Raw genomic sequence first — 22,025 nt, 5'->3', positions numbered from 1 at the left:
TTCAAGGACTACAGTTTCTGGATTCACACTATCTTATTAGCATGCCAGAAGATTTTGGCAGCACTGAGGTAAACAGCAATGGCAGCATGAGTTAGGGAAAGATTTAATGACAAAGAACAAAGACAGCCACAAAGAACAATCTAAAAATAATCTGGCAGAGCATGGCTAGTAATTGCATGTCTTCTTGCAAGATTTCACTCTGAGGTTTCACCCCAAAGGAGGAAGGGCCAACCACAGAAGCTGTGCTGGAGCCACATGGCAGGGTACCCCTCAGAGCTCATAAGATGAAAGGAAACTTACAAAAGAGCAAGAATCAAGAAAGCCTGAAAGCTAAGCAATTTTCATATCAAGTCACAGCATTAATTTGAGCTGGAAATCTTAGCTTAATGATTAAGAAAATTATTTTATTTTGCACACTTAAAATACTGAGTATCCCTGGAATATTATATCGGTCACTTGCAAGTTACCTCCTAGCTTGTATTGGCTGTTGCCATTTAACAGTGACCACAATAAATAATGATACTTTTCTTACTGCATTTTCTTACTACAACTAAAAATGTTGCCAGCCCATGTAGAAGTGATGACCTGCAAACTGTTAATTGGGAGAACTCTCAAGGATCACAGTTCATTGTTTAATAAAAGCTGGTTTTCCCCTCAAATTTACAGTACTCAGAACAGAGAAACCTGCATCATCTTGTGCTGCACAGTGCTGCCAAAAGTCCAAGCAAGGGCCAGACAGTTCTGGGTACAAGCCAGGCCTAGTAGGCTACCAACTGGAAATTTAATATGACAATTTAGTTTAGTTGTTCATTTCTTACCCAATAAAGCAAGAAATTATTGCCTAATAACGACTTCTCAGTAGCTTTAACAGATTTATGACAAAATTTTCTAGATGATTCCAATAGATATTTTTCATGGGATGGCATTTGCTCAGAACAGATCTGGTGTATTTCCCAACAGTAGTGATGGGGCATGTCCATTTGCATTTACTATGAGACTTTAGTAACTCTGCATATTGAATCCTAAATGATCCCCACAAAAAACTACTTACATTAGAATGAGGTAGGCCTCCAAGCAGTTTTAAAGATTCACTAACCATCCTCTTTAAAACCATTAGTAAAGTGCAATTCTCCTCCTCTAAATGAAATATCACTCTAAATGATGCTGCTGAAACTCTGCAAGCCAACAGTGTTCATAAACCAGCAAACAAGATGTTAAAACTGCTAAGCACTATTTCTATGAAGCAATGTAACTTTAATTATACCTGTTAGAATAGTCTTGAGAAATATCCTCCAAGCATACAAAATATTCAGTCATTTTAATGTCCAATCCATCTTTGTTGATGTTTACAATAGCTGTAATTGCTTTTATGGAAAAAAAACATTAGAAAATGATGAAATTTAAACTACCTGAAATGAGGCCAGCCAGCACAACATGAACAGGCAAGAGCTCATGACACTGTTAGCTTCTCTCTTAGGCTGTCAGTAAATTACACATCATGATACAACAGTTCATATCTACAATTCAGTGAATCAGCTGATGTAAATTTGTACAGTCAAGACTGATAAATGAGCTGGACTTTCCCAGTTTGAAAGTTGGAAACATGTTTAAGACTGTAAAGTTGATGAAATACTTGTGGTAGTCAGACACCTTCCACAAAATAAAATATGCAGTATGCAACATCTAATCCAGATTTGTGCTAGTACCTTCTTTGTACTTGAAACATTATATTGCTGTAACAGAAAATACACCCCACAAACATTACCTGCACCATTAATACCTAAAAAAAGGTGCATTTCTACAAATGTAATTTATGGATCTGATGTAGGTCATATTTTCACTAGACTACAGCAAACTAGTTTGACAAGTCTTACAAACATGAACAGGTCTTAAGTCAGTGGTTGGTGTCTAATGTGATTTAAGTGGACAAAGATATTCCATACCTAAATTTACAATTATAAAAATATAGTGGTCACAAAATCTGACCCAAAGTTGTAGATACTAACGCTACTCAGCTCTTAAATATTAGGAAGATTTGTGCTACTGTGCTTGTCAGTTTTCACAACCTCAATATTTATTTCCTTATTCTTACTTGCATAAACTGCTTACTTGAGAAGCATCTTGTTTTCACACAAACTAGAGTTGGAGAAATCACTTACATGTGGAATCCACTCTACAGCTCATTACTTCAAACTTTTCTTCCTCAAGCAAAATAATTCTGATCTGTTGCAGTTAAGTTTTCCTTAGCTCCTTACTCTGAAAATGATACATTGTCAAAGATTTAGTTCAGGTTGGTAAAAAACTTGTAATTCCTCTTCTTTCTATTTAAAGAGTAATTCTGGCTAAATTTAATTAGGAAGACCTTTCAAGTAGGCCCTACATAAACCATCATGAAATAAAACAAAATCATATACACACAGCTCACTTCACTCAACTAGTTTACACATGACCTCAGCAATGTAAAAACACTTGGAAATTATTTTGGCTAATCAAAATTCAAACATTGGCTTGCCATGGACACCTCAGAAAATACAGCTTGCTAGAAGCAACCTGGAGCAGTCAGGACAGATGGGTGTCCTGGGAACAGGAGGGCATAAACAAAGACAGCAATGGGAAGTTAACTGGAGAGGTTTGGAGTTGTTTAAATAATCACCCACTCTGTAAGGGCTCTGCACTGAAAGCCAATGGCAATTTGTACAGATCAAAACCCAGCAGGGCAGTTTGGAATGTAATCTCCACCACTGTCTCCATTTAATATTACTAAGGTGTCAAGCTGAGTTTTCTGACTGATTCAGTCTTTTCTTTAGAGAAAGGTTTCCAATAACATTCACATTTTTCACTGAGCTATGTGAAGGACTGCACTGAGATGGAGCAGCTCAAGGCCCAGCACTGCTGAGGGACATCAGAATTCAGCATAACTCACTGTGAGCCACACACAGCATCCACCAGAGGACACAACACTCAAACTGGTAACAACAGTAGCAACAAAATCCAAAGAACTACTCAGACTCATATTTCTTCCCTTTACATACAGGTATTCCTTGAGCATGTTGCATCAAAATTAAGAATTTAAACATTCTCCTATCTGCATAGTGTTGAGAAGAATTTTAATTTTCTGAGGTTTTGGTATCACTGAGAACTTGTATTTGATACAAGTTACCTTATTTTACAGGGGAAAAAAAAAATCAACATTTAGTGTTAGAACACAGCAAATTGGGAGCGCTTGCAATCTGTGAATGAGACATTCAGTGTTACTAATGCAAACTTACTCCTGGAGAAAAAAACCCCAACAGATTAATGTAGTCTTCAAAATAATTAACATGGGATTTAGAGGGAACTAGTTTGAATTATTTTCTATACAAGTAGACTTCTTTAAGACCTGAACTTGCTGTTAAGAAGACACTATTTTGATGCTTGTCAAAGTGTAAAAATTTTTAAGTTGAATTTATCACTCAGGAGTCCTCAGACATTCATCCATTCAGCACATACACACAAAACCATTTGCACCACCAGACTGGATCAGTAAGCCTGGCTATATAGCATCTCTATGTAGCATCCTTCTAAACCTGAAGCAGAAAATTTGTAAGAATTGCAGACTTTAGCACCCAACAATGCTTTATTAACCCTGTTGTATTTTCCTTCTTTATAAAAAATGGATAAGGACTTTTAAAAAATCTTCACTTGGCAGTCTACTTTGCCTATAGGCAAGTTAAATCATTAGAATGACTAGCACAAAACAACAAATCTTATTTCACTGAGATAACTTTAAAAATACTTACTGCTTTTGAATATGTAGAACAGCTAAAGTGACCAGAACATTGAATGACCATCCTTTAGTTTAGAGGACTAAAACATTCTTCAGCCAAATGTTACCCAGAGAAATTATTTTACTGAGTGTCTCTCTCTTAACTCTGCTCTTTGAGACTGAAGACTTGCAAGGATGGTTGCAATCCAGGAACTGTAAACACAGATCAGTTAACCTAAACAAGAATGGAAATGTCTTGAAGTCATTTAAGCATGCTGAAGAGATGGTAATAACATTAAGCAGGAGTCATCAATAACTAATATAAAGACAATTTAAATCATTCAGGTGCTGCCCCCTCCCTTTTGTACAATGTTTCACAGTGAAATGCAACTCACCCATGTTGCTGCCTTCATCCCTTCACCCCTGCACACTAAAATGCATTCCCAGTAAGAGTTCTCAAAATAAAAAGCGAATCCTTTAAATGAAAATTTAAGTTTATTTTGAAATTTTTAAGTCATTTCTATCAATTTAGACACAGTTTGACATTATCAGATCATTTACAGTGATTCATGGATAAAAGATTTGGCTTTTACATTCAAATGTTAAATACTTCAAAATAGCTTTGTCTTGTTACTTCCAAACCAGAAACACCAAAGAGCATTTTATTTTGCCTTTCAACCATCTTTGTTAATTAACAGACTTTTGATATCTGCTGTAGTTGAAGGGGAACGTGCAAAACACCAAAGGAATTCTTTTGTTTGAATGAAGTGAGTACCTTAATTACAGTTCCAGATTTAAGACTCATGCACTGTAGCATCAAAAGGCAGTGCTAAGAAGAAAGACATGATTTATTTTTAAAAAATATATTTTCCTTAGGTAGACTGCAGAATCTGAGTTAAAAGCCTCTTTATGAAGACAAAAAGGTCTTGCTATCCCATGTTAACATCATTCAGTTTAGCAAGTTTTGTCCAGTTCTCAATTATTTTGGAAACTATTATAAAATTTCATCTCTATTCCTAACACAATCCTTGTATTAGTGTTTAACAACAAAATTCAATTTATCTACCAGACTTAATTGTGTTGATTTTATTGCTTACTATAGTTTATTTTCTTACTCTCTAGCACTAATTTGAAATTGGACAAACAAAAAACATTTGCTGGGAAGAGATTTGACCAATTTGCCCATTCTGGCAAGGAGGGTGTCCCTCAAGCATGTGCATCATAATTAACCGTTCCAAAGTGAATTCCAGCCTGCTGCTCTCCAAGGACAGCCTCCCTACCAAACATCTGAGAAGTTCAAAACTCCTCCAGTTTGTAAAAACACGAGCTCCAAAGCCCTGGGAAAAAAGCTTACACATTTTAGACCTATACATTCTTGAGACTACAACAATATACTGGCAAGGGGATTCTCACAGGAAGATACTCAAACAGCTCAGATTCCTTTGCACACACCTCAGCATAACAGGCTGCTGCAGCTGCCTTCAGTCAGCAAGCAGCACCATGGAAGATCTGGGACAACAGCAGGAGCTTTCTGCTAGAACCAAACCTTCCTAATATTAAAATTTGGGGCAGGCTGGGAAAGCACAGATTTCATTTTGTGAGAAGAAAATGCTTCTCTCAAATCTGACACAAGAAATTTTGTCCCCCACCTTTATTTTCACCATCTGATGGATCAGCAGCAGCAGTGTGCCAGGAATTCTCTTATTGCCTAATTCCAGAAGTCTGCTGCATTTCAAGAAGCACAGGCACATTCCCTGCTCAGGTACACACAGCAATAGGTGTGAAAGGTCTGTTAGATTACAATTTAGAAGCCATATAAGAAGCACAAATGCAATCCTAATCTTCCCTGCTGACAAAGTCTATTAACCTACTTAATCCACAGGAATGATGATATGCAGCTCAGTTAAACAAGTGTATTCATAAGCCTTTACAGTATACAGAAAACTCAGTTCTGTCCCCTGATGCTGTTTTCAAGTTTGTTTTATTCACTCTTTTGGATGACTGTAAATAAGTGTTTCCACTATGGAAAAGAAAGTTAGCACAGTACATTTTCATGACTGGGGAATGAATTTTTCTGAAGACACCTTCCAAAGGGCAAAAGCCTAGAAAAAACAATGTGAATGTTGAATGCAGTTCCATATAAAGTCCCTTGTAAAAATTAAAAAAATAACCAAACAAAAAAAAAAAAAAAAAAAAAAGGAAAAAAAAAGAAAAAAAGAAAAAAGTAAAGGAAAAACTGCAAGGCCCAGGATGAATTTATTGCTTTTCTTCAGTTTTTTCCTTGGTCTCTTTCTTCTCAGATTCTTTGCTCTCTTCCTTTACAGAAAGCTCTTCTAGTTTTTCAGCAACTTTATCAGCACTATCATTTTTGTCTGTGCCTGCTAAAAGATTGGTTAGGACAAGTATTACATACAAGCAGTAATGGATTGGCCAAAAATATTCTTCACTGACCACTGAAGTGACTCATTCCATTTCTTTTCCTCTGGTAATTACTTCAGATGTCAGATTTCAAGAAACACCAGTCACATACATTAATCACTACACAAGGGCTTAATCACAGGGACTGAGGAACGTGTAGCATCTGGCCAGCTGTGCTGCTACCAATAAAGTATCCAGACAAGCCCTTAGTTTCTTGGCATCTTAACCAAAAAAACCAAAGTCAAGTTCCCCAGTTTGAAATTGGGGCATAGGAATTCCTATGACTGGAAAACTCCAATCTAAATATCTTGAAGAATACTGACTGCAGATCATTGGTAGTCTGTACTTAAGATAGAAATGTTTATTTTATTTACATGGTGACATACCTCATCACAAAGGCAATTCTAAAGGGAGGTGCAATAATCTATTAGAGACTTGTGAACAACCTCACACACACTAAGAACTATGACAAACATTAAATATTATACTTGCATGATTATACATTTGCAAAATTTGGGAAAGGGACCTGGAAGGAAGAAAGAGCACTGTGGTTGCAGTGTTCACAGCTCATTTGTTTACTATAAGCCATAAATATTTCCTTGACAGCCATTCCAAAGCAGCCATGTCCCAACAGCAACAGTAACAGCCTTCCACAGGAAAGAAGGCCATGGTCACTCCTGTGAGCTCTTACTCTCGCAGACAGAAAAGCACCTGAACTGAAGGCTGCAGTTCAGCACAGAGTGAGTCTGCTGGAACACAACACTCCAGGGTACCAGAACCACTCACACAGCTCAGAAATGTGGCACCAAGTACACTGAGACTACCTTACCTTTCTTTGCTGTCTTGCCTACTTCATTCCTGCATTCTTCAAATTTTGCCTTGAATTTCTGTGCATCTGTTTCAGTGAAGATAAAATATTTTTTCATTACTTCTCCTGCCTCACAACATTGAATACTTCTAATCTTGAAGAAAGATACCCTGGGGAAGCTTTGTGTAAACAAAATTTGTAGGGACTTATGAAGTAATCTAGTAAATCATACAAGATGCAAAATTCTTCAATCACATCTTTGTGCAAAAGCAATTCATCTTCTTCAGCAAGTTACTAAAGCAGTTTATTTTGCAAAATATTCAAAACGTAATGCCAGCAGGAGCTGTTTTGTAGTTATTGCAACTCCCAGCTGGCTGCAGCCTAAAGGAATAGGAATATGATGTCAGAGACTGCTAATACAACTACATGCAAAAGTTTGAAGATTAGCTTTGAACTGCTATCCTTGCCAGCTACACTTGAAGAGTCTTCCACAACCTGACCATAACTGGGGGGTCTTAGCATCAGCAAAGGAAGATAATGCCTGTTTCACCAGCACAGCATGCAGACTCTGTACCTGAGGGCTACACCTCACTGCAAGCGTCAGCAATGCATAATCTTCATTACCTTCTGGTCTAAGCCACCACTTGATTCAACAACCATGCCAAGCAGCTGATCAAATTCCAATAATGTCTCTACACAAGTAATACCAGCAATAAGGGACTGGGCAATGAGCTTCCTGCCACCACAATGACCAAGGCAGTCCTAGCCTGGCATCCCAGGCTGGTCTGGCTGACCACAGGAGGTCACTGTTGCCCCACAGGAATTCTGAAGGCACTTAATAACTAGTCCAGGAAGTGTATCGATTCCTTTTCCAGCATCTCAAACAGGAGAGACACCTGAAAGACAAACTTAGGTCTGTTCACCTGTCATCTGCTTAGTCAGTACTGCAAAGGGCAAACAGGAAGAAAGGACTACTCCCTCAAGACAGACCATTCAATAAACTGAACAGCCTCGACCAGAAAGAGGGTAAGACTTTTCAGAGATTAGCAAATAGTTGCCCCCTCACTTCCTACTTGATCATGAAGCAAGCACTAAGCAGGTGGACCAGAAAGGTTTATTTGGCTAAATAAAAATGACATTGGAGACTTGAGGCCAAGGAAAAAGGCAAGATATACTAAGTTCTTTCCTGATGTAGCCCAATCAATCAAGCTTTAAAATATTCAACCACTTTATGATTCATCTAGTATGTAAGGAGAAAAGGAGGCTACCACACTAAACTTGTGTGGCAAATTTAAAGCAAGAAATGCAAAACTTTTTCATTTTGCTCCTTTAGGGAAAAAAAAAAACAAAAAAACAACCCAACAACAAAACAACACAACATAAACCCCCTCTGCCTCCAAACACTTATTGGATTCAATAGTGGGTGATCCATTATTAGAGTTCCTTTTCTGGTACTCAGTGGAGTCACTCCAGAAAAACCCACCAACTAGTATGATGGGTATGACTTGCACTTTTCACTGAGGGTTCCATTTAATCAAAACAAAGAAGATACCACATACTTCATTAAAAAAAGAAAAACCAACCTGGATATTCTGCTAATGCAGATGGACCAGAAATATCAGGATTTCCTTGTTTCTAATGCAAAAATCTAATCTTAACTACAACTGAGCACCCGAATTACATGACAGTAAGCTGTGAGTCTCGTAACTGCCTGTAGTTTTATTCTAATTGGCACAGCACTTACATGAAATGTAAGTAAGTGCCTAGGGCAGAAACTGTACAAATATTACTGCAGACCTAATTACTACACTGTTTGTCAACAGATATGGTTAAGTGATTAACAGACTTCTCTCAGATAAAGAATTAATTAGCTAACAGTACCATGCAGGGGTGAAATACAGCACATCTCCAACAATGGTTTAGAGCAGCATTTAGACAAGCAGGGTAACATAACAGTTTACAATCAGTGTAAGTTCAGTGCCAGTGCCACTCACTCTCTGCATTTAGAAATCGGATTGCCAGAAGTTCGGGCTTGGGGCTTTCATCTGCAAAGTCAGCATGTGTGTTCCAGACCCACGCCCTGTCGCTCCCAGCGTTGGGCTTCAGCTCCATTAAGGGTGTGACTGAAAGGAAAGCATTAAAAGATGTACAGAGCACAATAGCAAATGTTTTCCACACCAGCCTCTGTAAATCTCAGTGAAAATGGACTGTGATGGTTACATAAAGCACTTGACGCAGAATTACTGAGGGATGAATACAAGACAGTGGTGCTCATATATATTTTTCCTTACATTGTCAAAATTATGCAAAGCCATTACTGTGTGAGAGGATGCTGGATTCACTAATGTTAGGAAAAAGAGTTGGATTCAATTTTTGCTTAAAACAGATGACTGTGATACTAAGAGATGCAGTCACTGAGCACAGCCCTGCAGTACAGAAAATGATTTAGAAGGAAAAGGCACCCAGACAGACAAACAACACTCATTCTTTTTCTGCACACCAAAACTACCAAAATTAATTTTAAAAAGCATTTTCCCTTCAATAAATCATCAGGTTAATTACCTGTCCCATCAGTTTAAAGCTGTACTACAAGATATTACAGAATTCTGTGGTGCTGCAAAGTGTACACACTGTCTTGTCAATCTATTTGTTCCCTCCCAGTAAATGGGGCCCTGTCCCTCCAAGACACTACAATTACCTCACCTGACTGACTGGAGAAGTTGAAATGTTACTTCCCACAGTACCTTAAGACTTTTTACATTACAGACATGCAAAGTCTAAGCAGGGCTTTTTTTTTCTTTTGGGCCCTGTCTAGTTCAGGAAAATCTGAAGAGTCTACTCCCTTCCCTGCATTTTTAACATCTAGAGATCAAAATACATTTCGCTCCATTTAATGCTTTGCAAAAATGAAGAGAGTTCTTTTGTCTGACTGTGAGTCAGCAAAAATTCAATAAACAAATCTATATGGAGAGCAGCTTTTCCAGGCAAAAAAAAACTAAACAACTTCTGACATGAATACTGTAAATTCATTAATTCTGTTTTCCTATGTGCAACATTTATTTCCCTAAACAAAAGGTTTATTCCTGCTGGTTGGTGGCATTATTGAGGTTTGCATTAAGCTATTTCTTATTTCAAATTATTGAAATGAATTTTAACTCCACAGAACACTATAGATTTCTCATAAAAAAATCTGAGTATCAGCAAAGCAAGCAAAGTATCACAAACTGGTCTACTTGTTGCAAGCTGTGCTGACTTTCAAGTCTGTCTTGCTCTTTAATGGCATTTTTTTTAATTCAAAGAGGATGCTTTTTTGAATGAGTCAGCCCAATATAACACATTCCTATCAGTTTATTTCACAAGCAGAGAAAGGCAGACTCAGATTTGCTTAGCACCTCAGTATCTGTCTTCTGATGGTTAAGGATTGGTTTTGGAAATTCAGACATTTAGCTCAAAGTAGTAAATTATTACATCATGGTTCTTCTCCCTCTTTTACAAAAGCAAGCCAGCATACATTAAATTCTTAGCTGTATTTCAAGCAGTATTAAGGCCTACATGTTCTACACTTTATTAATCATTCAAATAAAGCACACACACACACTGGAAACAATCACATAATGCCCATTTATCACAGTTAAATTTTAGAGTGACTTTTGTTAGTCTTACAGCACTATCAGACTCTTAAAGAAAAAAACCTCCAGCTTCCTTCCATTAATAAAAATAACTCCTCATGGTTTTTGACGCCTGAAGCCTTGTATGAAGAGCAAGAAACAACAATACTTAAATTCTGCAAGCTTATTGTTAAAATCAAGAATAAGTATAGAGACGTATAACATACTGTAATGGTTTGCACAGATTTTTAGGGTTTTATCCCTCCTCATGAGGAGGCGAATGGTTCCCTTCTCCTTGTGTTTCAGGAGTTTCACATCACCAGTTCCTCGTTCTTTCCATTCTGGAAGGTCGTTCTCAGATGCAAACCGGAAGAGCTTTGCTCGCCTTGGAGAACAGAAAATTTAATTAGCTGCATGTATTAAAATACCACACCTGACCAAAGGGCACAGTTCTTTTTAAAAGCCACACCACACACAAGAAGGAAACAATTCCTTTAATAAGATCCCCTGCTCTGCTTCAATATTCACATTCGGAAACTGATATGATAAATTAAAATTGAATAATAAAAGATTAGGAATTATGTAATAATTGTACTAAAATTCAACAGCTTCTGAACACTCTTAGGGTATACATATACATATTAGGTATAGGCAATCCTTTAAATTCAGGTAGCTAATTAACAGGTTTTTCTATAGCCAGAGTTCCCCACACTACCTGTCTGAAACTGACCATCACTTTAGCTACTACCAGAATCTGTACAAGGAGAACTGAAATCTCTCTTCCAGATGAGCAAAACCATTCTGTGATTAAGCAAAAGTATTATTTTTAAAACCTGTTTCAAGCCAGCACATCAGGGATCAAATTCAAAATGCTTCTTAAGCCTTTAGGCTACATTTTTCTTCAGGCAGATCAAGCCATCCTGATTTGACAATAAGCATAATCTACAGATAAACTGTGTTGAAGACAACAAGCAGGAACTGCCACAAATGCCCCAGTACTGCAGCTGTTGCTTTTATTATTTCAGTATCTTGTACATCACCCTTTACCCAGGGATGCATGGCAGCACCACCACATACATCTCATTTCCTTCCTCCCAAGACACTGGTTTCACCTTCTGTGATCACAATTTCAATAATTATTATTTAAGTTGCTGTCTTCTTTTATCCAAACAATGCTAAAGCCAGAGTCACATTATCAGCTCCCTTCTATGGTTCCAGACTTCATTTACTTGGGGCAACATCAATGACCCCCCCTCAATCTCTGCCATCACAGTGCAGACCAACCAAGTCAGCCTTCGTACAGAGATTGCTGCAAGTTCTGCAGTTTTTATAAACACTGTCAAATTTAAGCCTAATGAACCTTCAGATAATAGTGAAAAGCATTCTACTCACATCTTAAACAGCTCTTCCTCATCCTCCTCCAGAGTTTTTATTTCTTGCTCTGGAAGGGAAACTATGGGCTCAAACTGAGGATCATGGTTAGAGTCATCTGCATTTTCAGTAGACGTATCATGCTCCTCGTGTGCTTCCTGAGGAGAAAAAAAGAAAACACAAACTTGCTATGCACCCCAACTGAAGTACTTATATCTGCCTTTAAAATATTTATGATTTTCAGCAATTAGATCCTAATAACTGTAATATGCCATAAAAGTAAAGAAATATGATTCTACCTGAAACAAATGACTTCCAAGTCAACATACAGGCACACTAAGAAACAAAAAAGTGCTCATGCAGTGCTAGGTGTTTTAATCCTACCACTCATGAATTGTGCACAGCCTTGGCCTTGGAGTAATAGCTCTGGGTTATGGAAAAATAATTTCATCAACAGTTTTTCCTATGTAATGTGTTTTGTGCTACTAACACCCTACTATTTCTTAGTGCCTAATGACCTGTTGTTAATGGGAAAACGAGAAAAAAACCCACACGACATCCACCTAACCCAGCTTAAGGGACACGCTGCATCCCGAGTTCATCATTCTGTCTTATGTATTAGAATCACCTACAGTCAACACAACCAAAGATACTTTGAGGCACAGCTGTAATGGTCATAAAATAATTTAGATTTCTTGCTTTAAGATTCCTCAAGGAGCTTTGGGTTACAGCTAAATGGCCGAAATAATACTTCCTATTTAAGCTGTTTAGGAATCTGTCAGAGCATTCATTAAGCTTAAGAATGGTTTTTACTACCATGACTAGTAGGTAAATGATAAACATCTCTAGTACTTCATACATATGGACTGCTAAGAAGCACTCAGCCCACAAGCCTAGGAGGGAGATTCATATGCAAGTTTAACAAAGCCACAGAACAGCTATCTCAGGTCTAGAAAACTGATTTGTGTTTGGGGTTTTTTTTCTGTTGCTGAAGCAGCAGAAAGGAAAGACAGTCTACACATACAAGACATTTAAATAATATTTTTACTCTACAAATGGAAGAGTCCACTCTTACAGGCTCTAGTCACAATGTCCTTTACAGAGTAGATATACACCACGTGTGCATAAAGCAACACAAATAAGCAGTCTATTTTTACTAAATAGTAAGCAAGAGAAAAAAGAGAGGGGCAAGGGAAAATTAGGTAAAAATGGTGCAAAATAAAATCTAGTTGTATCAACAACGTCACACAAGCTATCGCTAATTTTATATAAACAGCGTTCCAGCAAAAAAGTGAGAAAGGAATTACATCACATCTGTTTCAAAAAAAAAAAAAAAGGAAATGTTAGCCAAACTTTTATACATTGTATCCATGTGTGCAAGCAGCACATCCCGCAGGGTAATTCATCACGCGTTCTGCGCCTGAGCAAATAATTACACAGACCATCAGAAATGCACAATTCACAGCAGCCACACGCGAGAACGTGGATCCCGTTATCACGACACGATCCCGCCCAGCCGCGATAGAAAGCACGTGAGCAACTGGTGCAGCACGAGGGGTCCGGCCAGCGGCCCGGGGGAGGGGCGGGAAGAGGAGGAGAAGAAAGGAGGAAAACGGGGAGAAGGACTAGCCGAAAGATCCCGGGTCGCCCGGGCTCCCTCATGCCGGGGAACGGCCAAGGCGGGTGCAGGGGCCGGGCCGAGCGGCCACACGTGCCCGGAGCGGCCACAAATTCCAGGCCCAGCGGGCGCCGCCACTCCAGCCCCCAGCAAGGCCCAGCGTCCGTCCCCCCCGGGCCCTGCCCGACCTCGGCTCCCCCCGCCCGGGCCCCACCTGTTTCCGTTACTCTCCCACCCCGGCCCTCGGTGCCGCCCTCGCCCCCGCGCTGTTCCCGGCCCAGCCGCCGGCCCGCGGCCGCCCCTCACCGCCGTGTCCGCCATGGGCCCGGTCGCCGCGCTCCGCTCGCCGCTTCCTGCCGCGCGCCCCGCCCGCCTTTACCTCATTCCCGCAGCCCGCGCCGCGCCGCCGCAAGGCTCGATGGGAAACGCCCGCTCCCCTTCAGCCCCGCGCCCCGCCCCCGGCGCGGGCAGAGCAGCGCCCGCCCCGGTCCCGTCACACTCATCCCCCCATGGATCTTTGGAACCGGCCCCGATACCGGCCCTGTCACCGACCGCCGGTACCGACCGCCGGCGCGGCCCCTCCGCCCCCCGAGAAGCGTTTTTGTTGTCCCGTTTCCCAGGCGCTTTTCCCATCACCCCCCGCGCCATGGCGGCGACCGCCCGCGTCCCGGCCCAAGATGGCGCCTGCGTGAGGGAAGGGGTGATGTGTGAGCTGCTGCTTTTAATGTGTTTAAGGGCCGCGGGTGCTTTCGGGCGCGAGGAGCGGCAGCGCTGAGGGGCAGCGCTTAAAAAACAACCAGATCGTTCCTCTGCCGTCATTCTCATCGCAAGCGGCCCGTCCGTGAGGCTACAGCCCCGCCTCGGGAGGTGCGCGGGGTGGCTGAGGGGGTGGCGGGACCATGGCGGAGGAAGGCGAGCGCTGCGACCCCGACCGCGACACGGCTCCTGTGGCGGAGGATGGAGATGGGACTGAGCCGGACAGCCAGGCCGGGGAAGACCCCGCGGAGAGCCCCGACGTATACAGATACATTAAGGGAGACTTGTTCACCTCCGAGATTTACAAAGTAGAAATTCAGAACCTGCCCAAATACATTGGGTTTAATGATGTAAAAAAGTTCCTTGCCAAGTACGGGCTCAGCCCTCACAAGATAAAACTCTTCGGGAAGCAGACGTTCGCCTTCGTGACGTTCAAGAGCGAGGAGGAGCGGGACAAGGCCATGCGGGTGCTGCACGGCGCGCTCTGGAAGAGCCGCCACCTCAGCGTGCGCCTGGCCAAGCCCAAGGCAGATCCCATCGCCAAGAAGAGGAAGCAAGAAGAGGATTCGGAGCAGGGAGAGACGAAGCGTCCGGCTCCCTGCGGAGAGGAGCCCCTGAGCAAGCGGATCGCGGATGTGGTGACCCCGCTGTGGAACGTGCCCTACGAGGCGCAGCTGGCTCAGAAGAAGCAGGAGTGCGAGCAAGTGCTGCAGAAGCTGACAAAGTAATTCCTGTTTGTAACGTAATGTGTACAAGACTTGGCCTTGTGATGGGATATAGCTAAATTCACACCAATTGATACCTCTAAACTGAAGTGAGTTAGAGGTAGGGCAAAACTCGGATCTCCTGTCAAAGTAATTACAAGATGATCTGCGATGCTACAGCTTAAAAGCTGTTCCATCTGACAAAACTAGCTATTGATATTCTTGGTCACCTTCAAAAGATTGCATAGTGAAGGGGCATTGGTTTTAAAGTCTCTAGTTCCATAAGCAGAAGGGTGTTTGTGCCTGTAAAAAAATGGCTTTGTCACATGGTGTGAGAGAGAATCAGTCTGTAGAGATGGCAAATTACTACTAGGATTTTATCTTTTAAAATCCCCTCAAAATTTTATGCCTGGTCTTTGAAGATCAAAGTATCACTTCTGTCTCTTGCTATCGACAAAGCTGGTATTAATTATCATGCATGGGTACATTGATAAATCCAGTACTTAACCATAATGTAACCAGTACATTTAACCCTTACTTTTTCAGGTCACAGCTCTTACAAAGTTGGAGAGGGTTTGCCTGTTAAAAAAATCCGGAAGAAACACTCTTCCATGTGATAGTCTGGTTCTTTTTTGTGCCCTATACAGAAAAGAAGTCTTGTGCAACTCTTGACCTCAATATTTCTAAATGTATGCTTTACGTTTTTTGTTTCTGATTTGGGCAGGGAAATAGGAAATAACAACAGAGCTTTATTACCCTGGTTGTTCCTGCAGAAGCAGAAGTTTAATAAATTATGTTGCCCAGTGGAGGGAGTGAAAGCATCACCCTTGCAGGTAATGTAATCTCAGGTAAAGTGTGGAACAGGGTTAATGAACAGAGGGTTATGTTCATTATTTGGTCTTGAGAAGACACTGGACAAACTGAGTATTTGACTTAGTCTTGCAATAAATGATGAATTTTAGATGTTGTTGTCTTTCATGTAAATACTGTGTGGAAATATTAACAGGAAGCTGAAAAATTGATAACTGGAGAATATAATGAATTTAAAATTAATATGCTGTCTTTGTAAGCCTGTGTTGTAAGCTAATACATTCCTCAACAGAGGCAATATTTTGCTTATTAAATAACAAGATTTACTAATACCTTTTCATTATTACTGTTAGTTCACACACATCAAAATCCATCAGTATTGTCCATATGAGCTAAATGTCCTATGTCCATTTTCAAATGCATTTAACCACATGGGATTTTTTTTCAGGAGAAACTTGGCATGTACAAATAAATGCTGTGTAAATATCTTACATAACTTTATTTTAAATCTAGACTGAATATCGCAACAAATGTGAGTTCTTGATTGGGATTGGTGTAAATCAAGAAGACAAAACTGTGGGTTGTCGTCTTGGCAAATATAAGGGTGGTACATGTGCTGTAGTGGAGCCATTTGATACTATTCACATTCCTGCTATTGCCAAAAAAGTAGTAAAAGCTTTCCAAGACTACATAAGGTGAGCATAAGTAAAATGAGTTATCCATAAAGGTTTTGATATTTTAATCCAAAATATTTCTAAGTTTAATTAGTGTTTGTTCTGAGCTTTGAGATCTAAGATATACCAGTCTCATATTTTAGCAGTTCTTTGTTTCTGCCTTGTGCCTGCATCGTGGGGAGTTTTGCCCTTGCTCCTGCTCAGCTGCTCAGAGGTGGGGTCAGGTACCAGCTGAACACAGCTTCATTGCAAGCAAAGGGATGTGTAAGTCTGCAGTAAAAGTGTGTGTTACTCAGGAGCTTCTTCCACTAACTGTAAAGAGGCACTCAGAAAAACACTTCTGAAAGGAGGAATTAATTAACCAAGGTCCGTTGTTTTCTTGGATGAGAAGAATCATCCTATGGAAAGGAATAAACCAAAAGTTGCACATTTTAATAGGAGTACTTTTTTAGAAAAAGGGATGCATTCTTTAGAAGGCAGTTAAATGCACAAAAACAGAACCTCAGAAGAATCATGAAGATGGAAGATTTGAACTTGGTGTGAAGCAGAGAAGCTAATGAAAGCATTATAAAAAGTTATGGCATTCTCTGAATGCAGTGAGAAGCTGCCTCTTACCTCTGTAATTTTGCATGGGTTAAAACGGGCAAGAGGATTGTGTGAAGGAGGGACAGGTCATTTGGCTTTAGGAGATACTACCCATCAGTCTTTCTTAGTTGGAAGTCATTCTTTGTTTGACCAATCGCTGTATCCTCTTTTTGTACGTGGCATTTTTTCCCATCACTTGGTTTGATTCAATGAACTGTTTAATGTTACACAAATAAAGAATTCTCTGTGTAAGTGACCGAGCTTCTGCACGTTGCAGGTCAACTCCTTACTCGGTGTACAGCCCCGAAACCTACGAAGGGCACTGGAAGCAGCTCACGGTCCGCACCAGCCGCCACGGCCACATCATGGCCATTGCTTACTTCAATCCTCAGGTATTTCACCTGATGGGTGATGGGCAGCCCAGGCTCAGCTTTAGAATTACTTTTATTATTTATTATATTTATGAATTGTGCATGCAAAACAGAAATAGAAGAATTACTTGGTGTGGTTTAACTTGCTACATTGCTCTAATTCTATTTAGACTAATGTGATGCATGGAAATGAACAAGTACTATTCTTATGTAAAACATACACTAAATTATATCTTGAAGTCACTAAAATGATTATTCTCCCTTCTGTCACTTGAAAACTTTAGAAATTGAGTAAAGAAGAGCTAGCTGACCTGAAAATCTCTCTGGCAAAATACTTCACAGAAGGGATGGGAAAGAGCAGTGGTGTTACTTCCCTGTACTTTGTGGAGGAAGGACAGAGGTGAGCAAGTTGACTTTGCTTTGGGGGATTTTGGTGGTGTCTGGATTTTTGATGTTTGCAAATTTCATAGCATTGTTTGTCTACTTCGTAGAAGTAGCAGCAGTTGTTACTAATTTAAGTTACTCACCTTTACTACAAGAGACTCCTGAAATTTCCCATTCTCTGGATAAAGGCAGCAAGAGTTTCAGTGAGTGAACCCACTGGCCATTGCTGGCTGTCAAGCTATAGAAGTGTTTACTGCAGTAGATGAATGTTTGTTGTTATCAAGTAACTTCTGCCTTTCTTCCCTATTTATGTGAATTTTTCAATCTCCCCATCCTGCATGGAGCACAAGGCTGACACCATCTTCATCTAGAGATGGTGGAGGTCCTTGCACACTCTGAGACATTAATGGCCAAGGAGAGTCTCCAAGAGCAGATGATAACTGGTGCTGCTTAGGATGTAGCACTGCAGTTTTTAGGATGATTACAGCTTTGGTAAAGATTGTAGCAATCATGTTTGTCTTCTTTTTTTGGTTTTGATTCCCCCTCTATTTTGTCTCTCCATTCCTCCCCTACCCCCAGGAAATCTCCCAATCTAGAAGATTTGCCTTTGGAGCATGTGGCTGGTGATAAGTACATATATGAAGAACTCCTTGGCCTAAAATTCAGAATTTCTCCTCATGCATTTTTTCAAGTAAGGATGATGTGAAGCTGCTCATTTAACTGGATCTGCATGAATGCTCTGGAGCTTGACTAATGCTGTGGAACAAGATGTTACATACCTAGAAATGTAACCTTTTATATATTTGGTATGATTAAATAGCAGTGTTATGTTTGGCTGTAAAAGCAGTGAATGTAAGCTTGATGGGAGCATATTGAAGACAACTTTTTTCATTTACTAGTTCATTATAATTTTCCTCCTGTTTCATGGCAACCTTTTGTAACACTGAACATGCAGAAATACAGTTCAAGAGTCTTGTATTACTAATCTTTGTTTGCTTTTCAAAAACTTAGTTCTGCCCTTTCAACACTTTGTGGTTTTAGCATATAATGATTTGTTTATCAGAAACAAGGAAACATGCTTTACTAAGACTCATTAAAACATATTTACTGTTTATGAAGAAGTAGATCTATTGGAAACTTAATTTCCCAGGTGAACACACAAGCTGCAGAAGTGTTGTACACTGCCATTGGGGAGTGGGCCCAACTGAGCCAAGAGAGCACTGTGCTGGACATCTGTTGTGGGACAGGAACCATTGGGATTTCTTTAGCAAAGGTTGGCAATTTCTTTTCCTGGATAGAAACTACTTCTTACCTGTTTTTAACTGTGGCTGCAAGGGAAGAAAATACCTAAAGTATGTGAAATGCAACAGATTAGATCTTAATTTTTTGAAGTAATTTGTAATTCCGCTGTGTGCAGCTGCTTTACCATATCATTATGAAAGCTCACCCTTATTTTGAGCAGCCTAGGTAGGAGTGAAAGTCCCTGTTAATTGCTGATGTTATGAAAAATGGTTAAATTAACACATACAGACCACAGAGGGAACTTTTTCCTTTGATTCCACAGAGAGTGAAGAAGGTAATTGGAATTGAGCTCTGTCAGGAAGCTGTGCAGGATGCCAAAGCAAATGCCCAGATTAACGGTGAGTTAAGCTGAAATTCTGAAGCCTTTGTTTGGTAAGCAGTAGTTGCAGCCAGTTGTTCTTTAGCTTATCTAAGCAGCCTGGAATTACATGTTGTTGATAGTGATCTTGTCCTGTTTAAACACTTAATCCCTCTTGAAAACAAACACCTTGTTGGCCCATGAGATCCATTTTCCAGTTGAACAGCTTGAAAAGTAAACCATTTATTTCAGTGTAAAAATGAAATGAAACCACAGCTAGCTACCCTCCTAAAGAAAGCATTAACATAGTTGGTGTTTGTGGGCTTTTGCTTTAGTCCAGATAGTGGAAGATGCTCAAGTTACTGTTGTTTGAATGGTCTGAAGCTCACAGTGATTGTTTAAATGGCACTGGGTAGACTAAACAGTTTGGAGTTTCTGAGGCATCAAAACTTAATATCCAAGGTAAAGAACTGAAAGATGCTTTGATTAGACAAGTACACAGGTAACATTTCTTCTTTTTCTTACAGAACTGAATAATATTGAATTTTACTGTGGGAAGGCAGAAGATATTGTTCCTTCCCTGATGAACGTTTTAGCTCCCCACAACCTGATCACGATTGTAGATCCACCACGAGCAGGGCTGCGTAAGTTCCCCAGGGGTTTAAGCCTGTTCTCCTAATGGGTGTTGGGTGGGAAGCCAAAGAAAACACCATTGGGATAAACTCAGTGGAGGTTTCAGGTATAGCTTGGAGCAGCATTGCAGCAGTTTTGTTCACGCTGAGTATAACCTGGCATTTTTCTGTGAGGCTCTTGCTGCACACAGAAGCAGTCAACAGCTGTTGTGGTTTTGATCATCTAGATTCCAAGGTAATTCTTGCCCTTAGAAGAGCTGAACATCTGAAGAAGCTCATCTATGTCTCCTGCAATCCCAGAGCTGCAATGAATAACTTTGTGGAGTGAGTGTTTCTTGCATTAAATTGACTTACTTAAATGTAGTAAGAAGAAAACAATGTTTTTTGAGGAGGGGGTACCATTGCTAATTTTTATTTGCAAGCCATGTTCCTTGAGGCTTACCTCTCACCAGGAACAGCTGGGAGCTGCAGCAGCTGGCTTGGAATGGTACTGCCCAATACACAAGTCATAATGCAACTATTGGGGGTAGTGAATAAGTCTATCATGGAACAGGCTTGGGGAAGAAAAACCTCTCTGAGAAGAGCAGCAGGCATGAGCAGTGTTCTAACATGAATTCATTTCTCCCTGCTCTTCTTTCCCTTCCCCATCAAGCCTGTGCCGGGCCCCTTCCAACAGGGTGAAAGGAGCCTCGTTCCGGCCCGTGAGAGCCATGGCTGTGGATCTGTTTCCTCAGACCAGGCACTGTGAGTTACTGATCTTCTTTGAGAGGGTGGAATACGCCAATGGCAGCTCTGCAGCAGCAGCACCTGCTGCCAGCGAGATCCCAGCAGCAGCCTGTGGCACCGAGGGCACCGATGGCATCAGCCCAGCAGCCAGCGAGGGGAGCCAGGCAGCTGCTGGCCATGGGGACTGCAGTCCAGGAGGGGGCTCACCTTAACTCCTGAGAGACTTCACAGAAACTTTTGCTTTTCAAGTGCATCAGTAAGATCACTTCTGTAACATCCAGGTAATAAATCTCTGTACAACAGAGTAATTGCAAGGCTTCCAACTTATTTCATCATCCTAATTTGAATTAAGTTTCATTATCATTGATTCCCAGAAGGGTTTGTGTTGTAAGGGACATTAATGATCATCTCATTAGCAGCCCTCTGCCATGAGCAGGGACACCTTCTACTAACCAGGTTGTTCAGAGCCCCATCCAGCCTGGTCTTGAACACTTCCAGGGACAGGATGTTAAAATTAGCCCAAATCCTGCTTTTCTCTTCCTGCCTAGATACATACATATATTTGTATACAGACACCCATAATTCCCAGAGCAGATCATCTTGCTACAGGGACCTGGACTTACCTGTCAGTACTTCATCACTCTGACCCCCTTTCAAAACTGTGCCGTGTTTTTTCAGTATGCAAGTTAAGATTAACCCTTTCATAAATAATTTACTTGCTAAATATTAGGAAGTAACAAACTCGGTCTAAGAAAAATGCTGCACTTTCCAAGTTGAAGTCAGTCCTACTCTCAGACTGTAGCATCACTGACAAGACAATAAAGGCTGTAAAGTTCCTACACCCTGCTGCTAAAGCTGAGAGGACTTTGCTCAAGGCAGGCCCTCACCACTGAAAACTGACAGCCAGAACTGAACTGTACCAACACCAGCACCTAACACTGCACTGCCAGTGCATCTGAGCTCCACCAGCTGCTCTCCAGTCAGGATTCACTGCAGCCAGAGGCTGAGCAGCTACCATTAAAGGACTGTGATCCAGACAGCAACACTGCTGGAAGGAGTGACCACCTTAAATCTCAACTTCTAATATACATTTAATATGGCCTAACACCAACAAAAGAATTGTACTTCACCTTTCCCGTGTTTGGTACCTGCACCCAACAGGTACCAAAACCAGCACTTCGAGTTGTAGCATTTCCAGTCTTTTAAGTAAAAATA

General features: G+C 40.7%; 2 protein-coding genes and 1 non-coding gene across 3 annotated transcripts; 1 reads left to right on the top strand and 2 right to left on the bottom strand.

Moving 5' to 3' along the window:
• Positions 1–4,221: 4,221 nt before the first annotated feature.
• On the bottom strand, positions 4,222–14,015 carry RANBP1 (RAN binding protein 1). The gene is made up of 6 exons (XM_059863554.1): positions 13,875–14,015; positions 11,972–12,108; positions 10,807–10,964; positions 8,966–9,094; positions 6,993–7,058; positions 4,222–6,126 (listed from the first exon to the last, which is right to left on the bottom strand). The coding sequence occupies exons 1-6, from the start codon at positions 13,887–13,889 to the stop codon at positions 6,002–6,004; spliced, it is 630 nt and encodes a 209-aa protein (XP_059719537.1). The 5' UTR covers positions 13,890–14,015; the 3' UTR covers positions 4,222–6,001.
• Positions 6,782–6,913, bottom strand: LOC132336469 (small nucleolar RNA SNORA77). The gene has a single exon (XR_009488870.1). It is a non-coding gene; the product is annotated as a small nucleolar RNA SNORA77 (small nucleolar RNA).
• A 58-nt stretch (positions 14,016–14,073) lies between the features above and the next one.
• TRMT2A (tRNA methyltransferase 2 homolog A) lies at positions 14,074–21,114 on the top strand. Its single transcript, XM_059863552.1, has 11 exons — positions 14,074–15,048; positions 15,753–15,861; positions 16,352–16,533; positions 17,375–17,489; positions 17,753–17,868; positions 18,432–18,543; positions 19,003–19,125; positions 19,417–19,492; positions 19,980–20,096; positions 20,312–20,408; positions 20,737–21,114. Exons 1-11 carry the CDS (start codon positions 14,468–14,470, stop codon positions 21,020–21,022), a joined length of 1,914 nt encoding a protein of 637 aa, XP_059719535.1. The 5' UTR covers positions 14,074–14,467; the 3' UTR covers positions 21,023–21,114.
• Positions 21,115–22,025: the final 911 nt, after the last annotated feature.

Source organism: Haemorhous mexicanus, chromosome 19, assembly GCF_027477595.1.
Source record: "Haemorhous mexicanus isolate bHaeMex1 chromosome 19, bHaeMex1.pri, whole genome shotgun sequence".
NCBI lineage: Eukaryota > Metazoa > Chordata > Aves > Passeriformes > Fringillidae > Haemorhous > Haemorhous mexicanus.
The sequence above is the reverse complement of the archived record's forward strand: the minus strand, read 5'-3'. Positions and strand labels throughout refer to the sequence as shown.